Source organism: Hyperolius riggenbachi, chromosome 3 (assembly GCF_040937935.1).
Source record: "Hyperolius riggenbachi isolate aHypRig1 chromosome 3, aHypRig1.pri, whole genome shotgun sequence".
Lineage (NCBI taxonomy): Eukaryota > Metazoa > Chordata > Amphibia > Anura > Hyperoliidae > Hyperolius > Hyperolius riggenbachi.
The window spans coordinates 260,006,648-260,012,760 of NC_090648.1; the positions used below are offsets into that span (position 1 = coordinate 260,006,648).

The 6,113-nt window shown below is 46.0% G+C and overlaps 1 protein-coding gene across 3 annotated transcripts in view; it reads right to left on the reverse strand.

The window, feature by feature from the left end:
* FBXL13 (F-box and leucine rich repeat protein 13) overlaps positions 1 to 6,113 on the reverse strand; it is a 227,738-nt gene that overhangs the window by 221,520 nt on the left and 105 nt on the right. For 2 of the 3 annotated variants that reach the window (XM_068276221.1, XM_068276220.1), the window contains exon 1: positions 5,958 to 6,109. The exons of the other annotated variant lie outside the window; for it this stretch is intronic. In XM_068276221.1, coding sequence (XP_068132322.1) covers positions 5,958 to 6,032 — 75 coding nt within the window. In that variant the 5' untranslated portion in view covers positions 6,033 to 6,109. Of the gene's footprint in view, positions 1 to 5,957; positions 6,110 to 6,113 lie in introns of those variants that run through there. 3 annotated transcript variants of the gene reach the window in all.

Here is a 6,113-nt window from a genome sequence, read left to right on the forward strand (position 1 = left end):
TGTGGCCCCCTGAGGCTTTTTTACCGGCCCTCCACACACAAAATGTATTACTTATAGTAGATGCAGTCAGCTGCATCTTTAAATATTAGTTGTCCGCCTATAGAATAGCCAGACATCCACATGGAAGCCGGAAAGCAGTAATTCGCTGGTTTCCAGTCAAATTCCACATCAGGTGACACTGCTGTCCAATTGGACTGCAGGTTGTCACCTGGGTATGCTTCACAGTCTGGCCTGCAAAGATGTCTGCATCATTTTATGTATACTCTGGCCCCCAGCAGTCTGAAGTATGTTGACCCGGCCCTCGGCCCAAAATGTTTGGGGACCCCTGTACTAAATAGTTGAACAAATGTTTTCATCATAAAACAGATCTAAGACTTATCCAGGCTTTTGCAAACACTGCCATCTTCAGGAATAAATCCATGGGCATTCTGGATAGCCACATGAAAACTGAGAGCTCTATTTTCCTTGCTCTTTCTTTCCTGGGGCGTGATTCTATTGCAAATATTTGTAAAAACAAAAAGGAAATTGAGAGCCCACAGTAGTTTAGTAAATTAAGATCAGGTTTGGTGAGACAGAATTGCTGTGAAATTATACTCACAAGTGAGGGTTACTGATAAGGAATGGAGGGGAAATTAGACCTGACCCCACTCGGGTTAAAAAGTCACTCTCTTTAGATCAGAAAATAAGAGGTATCACCCCTCCACGAAACCCCCGCCGCTGCCGCCGCAATGTATAAATGTATGCAGTGTGTGTGCATTTATACATTACCTGTCCGGTGTCGGCCTCCACACGGTTTCCGTCCATCTCGCCGGGTTCCACATACACGCCGGAGGCACATAGCGACTGACATCAGACACTATGCGGCGCCAGCGTGTATGCGGAACCCGGCGAGATGGATGGAAATGCATATACACTGCATACATTTATACATTGCGGCGGCAGCGCCGGGTCGACGCGGCGGCTCAGCCGATTTACTGATGATTTTATGCTGAAATTGGAGGGGAATCGGCCTGTAGTGTATGGGCAGATTCGATTAGAGACAAATGTATCTCTAATCAGATATTCGATTAGAAATAAATTTGTCTCTTGGTCGAATCTGCCCATAATCTTCTAATGTATGGGCACCTTAATCAGGGGGGTCTGTATTGCTGATCTTGGGCTCTATTCACAATCACACATGCGGTAAGAGATTTTTGACCGCTATATTACCACCAGTGATAATTTCCGCATTTTTTCCACATTCACTAAAATTTTCCGCTTGTTTTCCACATGCAGGAACAATGCGTAAAAAAGAAATTGGGGGAACATGCGTAATTACATAGTTACCATGCGGAAACCATGCGTAAAAAAAAAAGTGGCATAAAAAAAACTTGTCAAAAAAAAAAAAAAAGATTTAAGTCTAGCAAACACAGCGCTGAAGGCTCCAGACTACATTTAAGTCAATGGGAAGCGAAATATATCACCAAGTACTAGTCCTATATAATAAAACCCAAGTGTCTCTGCGTCCCATGTCCCTGTGTGTGTTTTGTAGACCTGTGCATGTGCAGGGAGGGACGCAGAGACACTGAAGGGGAGGAAGGGGCGGCCGTGTGGGCGAGTGCACGTGCAGCGGACGTGCGCGGCAGGTGCACGCATGCGCGGTGGACGGATGCGCGTGGCAGAAGCACGGAGACAGACCTAGCCCATTTTTAAACGGGCTAAGGTCACTAGCAGGTGATAAAAATCGGTAGTTAAGTCAGAAATAATGTGCCCCTTTTTGTTTGTGAATTTTTTTTATTATTATTTAATAATAATAATTTAATAATTACCAACTTTTGCGGACTTTTACCGCACTTTTTACGCATGCATGTAAATAAAGCATACAATTTTACGCATGTGGTAAATGATCATCGTAAAATTTTGTGAATGTCAAGATGGTCTTATTTCAGTCGGGAATTTACCGCAACTGCAAGTGCATTTCCTCATGCAAAAAATGATTGTGAATAGAGCCCATCGTGGTGAAAACCCTCCATAGTGAGATGTCGTGACCATGGTCCTGACAGTTTGTTGTCTGTGAACCTTGTTGCATTGTGGGAAATAAAAGCTTTTCCCAACTGCCAATCAAGCAATATCTCCTTCTGTGCATAGAACTCTCAGTAACAAACATTCCATACAGAGCACCTGGAAGGACTAAGGCCCGGTTCACACTTGCGTTCCAGGTCCGGTTTCCCTGGACCCGGAACACACCGTATACTGTACAAACGGACGCAGATGTGAATGGATACAATGTTATTCAATGTATCCATTCACACCCGTCCGTCTGTCAGGATCCGGTCTGTGGTCCAGGCTGCGTTCAGGATTTTTCCAACATGCAGCATTTTTCCTGAACACAGGCTCCGGCCGCCGCACCTGACCCGGAACCTGACCATTTTCCCTGCACCATAGGAAGTGATGAGAAACGGAAGTTTCTCATCACACTGGCAATAGGAACGGGTGCTTACGGCACCCGTCCTTTGCCACATGGGGCTCCCCCCCCCCCCCCCATGCCTGTTTGTGCTGCCGCGCCTGTTTAAAGTACAGTATCGGCAATCCGTAAGTGTTACTTTCCGGATGCCGAACTGATACTTTTTTGACCGCAACCTGACCGATCCTGAGGGATCCGTACGGCCCCAAATTTTGCAATGTAAATCAGGGAGAGGAAAGGTTTTACACTGGGCAAACACTGACAAAATCATTTATAAATGAATATTGTAAAAATAAGCAATTTTATTAATGATGTTATTTTCACTAGAGTTCGGGCCGGTTCACATTAGCGTTTTTTTCCGGAACGTAACCGGAACGTATACTGTACAAAGGGAACGGATGTGAATGGATCCAATGTTAACCTATGGATCCATTCACATGCGTCAGTTGGAACGGATACGTTCCGTACATTCCGGTCCCAGGACCTAAAAATTGTTGCAAGCCCTAATTTTCAGGACCGTTCTGCTTACGGAACGGATCTGGACAAAAAAGAAGCAGCATTGGGAGCAATGGGAAACGGAATGTTTCTTCACACTAGTGAAGAAACGGACAGTTCCACGGGATGGGAGCATGGGCCGACACGAATCTAGTGACGGGAGGGTGAGGGGAGGGTGCAGCAGCCGAGCGGGTGGGCTAGGGAGGCTTTATACATACCTTATCTTCATAGGCAGCCGGCGGTAGAGGCTTCCGTCTTCTTCCGCGTCATGTGACCACATGACACGTCATGTGACTAGTCACATGACGCACTGTGTAGTCACAGCGGAAGAAGAGGAAGCCTCTACCGCCGGCTGTCTATAAAGATAAGGTATGTATTGTTGAGTGAAAACAGATCCGATCAATCATTGATCAGATCCATTCTCACTAATGTGACCAGGGCCACGGACAAGCCATCCGGATCCGGTGAAGCGGAGACCGGATCCGCTCACCGGATCCTTTTAGGCTCAAAAACGCAATGTGAACCAGGCTTTCCTCTTTAAAGCCTCCCTATCCCATTTGCAAACTGATCTTATGCAACAGCCCCTTCATTAATTTATTGCAGCATCTTTGGGCATCAGTCGCCCTAAGCCACAGAGTATGTTGCCTTTCCAGAAATGTAAGTAGAGTGAGTTGAACAGACTGTCTAAGCCCCATCTACACGATACGATTCTTTGTGCGATTCGATTACGATTCTACTTACGATCCGATTAAACATGTTCGATCAGGATTCGATTCGATTCAATTCGATTTGCCATTGTTTTGCAATGGCAAATCGAATTGAATCAAATCGAATCCTGATCGGACATGTTGGGTTTAATCGGATCGTAAGTAGAATCGTAATCGAATCGCACAAAGAATCGCATCGTGTAGATTGGGCTTTATGCTGGGTACACACGATGAGATTTCCCGTTCGATTCCCAGATCGATTCGATTAAATCAAACATGTTCGATTGGATTTCGATCGATTTTTTCATGATAGGTATGCAAAATCGACGGAAAAAACGATCGAAATCCAATCGAACATGTTTGATTTAATCGAATCGATCCGGGAATCGAACGGGAAATCTCATCGTGTGTACCCAGCATTAGATTATCACTGATCAAAGCATATAAAGAGGTGCCATTACCACAATTAAACCAATAAAGTGCTGATTCAGCAACTAAAGGAGGATCCTAGTTAGGGCCTCTGGTTCACGGTTTCTAGGTATGGTCGCAACCTATCCATCCCTATTGCCAGTGGCGTAGCTAAGGAGCTGTGGGCCACAATGCAAGTTTTACAATGGGGCCCCCCTAGCACTCTATACATAACAATTGTTGCGGTGCACCAAACCCTGCTAATGGCAACTACAGTGTCAGAGGTGCAAGAATGGAATGGGGAACAGTTTGTTAAAGAGAACCCGAGGTGGGAATCTTAGAGTTAAATCTATACACAGAGGCCCATATGCAATTCACTTTTTCACCTGAGTTTTCTCCTAGGTGATATTTTTAAACTTGTCAATAAAATGCATTTTAAGCCCCCAGAAGGCAAGAATATGCTCAAAATAATTTTAATAGTACTTTTTCAGCAAATTGTTGGTACTTTTTTAGTTGAAAAGTACTGGAAAGTTATTTAAAATCAAAGATGAAAAATTATCTCCTGGGAGAAAACTCAGGTAAAAAGGAGAATTGCATATGGCCCAGAGGCTGGGTCTGGCTATAGTGCCCAGCCTCTGTTGCTAGTTGAATATTCCCTAAATCCCCCCTGCGCTCTGCAGGAGCCCATAAATTACAGCCACGCTGTCTGGCTCGGTTTACCTTTCTAGTGTCACTCATGCTGCTCCCCCGCCTCCTGCAGAGCGCAGTTCCCTGCCCGAGTCCCTTCTCTCTAATCAGCGGCGAGAGAAGGGATGTGGGCGGGGATCGGCGCTCTGCAGGAGGCGGGGGAGCAGCATGAGTGACACTAGAAAGGTAAACAGAGCCCGCTGCGACACGCTCAGTGTCGTCAGCGCGGCTGTAATTTATGGGCTTGTGCAGAGAGCAGGGGGGATTTAGGGAATATTCAACTAGCAACAGAGGCCGGGCACTATAGCCAGACCCAGCCTCTGTATATAGATTTAACTCTAAGATTCCCACCTCGGGTTCTCTATAAGGCACTGTAGGCACGTGCCTACAGGCGCCTGATGATGAAAAGCTGGCTCACTCCCCTCCCATAATAATTCTTATGCAAATTTCCGAGCAGAGTGTAAATGAGCGGTTACTCACCCAGCTCTCTGCATTCCACTGATGAGATCTCTCTTCAGTCAGGGGTACACTTGTTACTTAATACTGATATTACCTGTAGCTACCTAATGCTAAGGGACACCTGTAGCTATCTATGACAGGTAAGAGAAAAGTGACAGCTGGGACAGCCAGCACATTTGCATTGCAGTTCGGTAGGGGTTTGTAGGTTCATGGAGGGCGAAGTCTATGGTGCTGGGACATCTGTGCCTATAGGCTCCTGTGAGGTAAATCCGGGCCTGTCTGTCGATATACCAGACTGACCAACCAATAGATCACTCTCTCATTGAATCTGATCAGAGAGGGATCTGTTGTCTGCCCACACACTGCAGACAGATTTCCAATAGATTTCAGCATGAAATCCATTAGAAATCGACCTACTGTTGCCACCTAGTAGGGTCATCCCCCAAGTGAATGCGTCGTGCTCACCCGTCCACAAGCGTGCATCCTTGCTTTCAATTGTCACTGTGAGCGCCTGTACGAAGGTGAGGACACCTGCCGGAAAGTTGAATGCCGTTAACGCCACAAACCCAGATCGACCCATTGCAATATTTTCCAGCATTCCAGCATGCCCAACCGATCCTTTCGGCCAATTATCGATTAAAATGTTCGATCGGGTGGCCATGTTCCTGCATTGATATCTGCCAGATTCAATCATTATGATTAAATCGGCCACATATATTAGACGTAGTGGTAGGGCAGTGATTTGATACAATGGTTACCTCGTAGATCTGAGGCAGGGAATGCTGCTTGATGTAACGTCTGAGCTGGACATCTGCATTGCGCAGAGAAGCCATGCTGGAAAAAAGTTTCCGATCTGCAGTTGTCTGTTCTGACTGAAAGATTAGCGTCCCGCTGCATGTGTCCTAGCAACACTT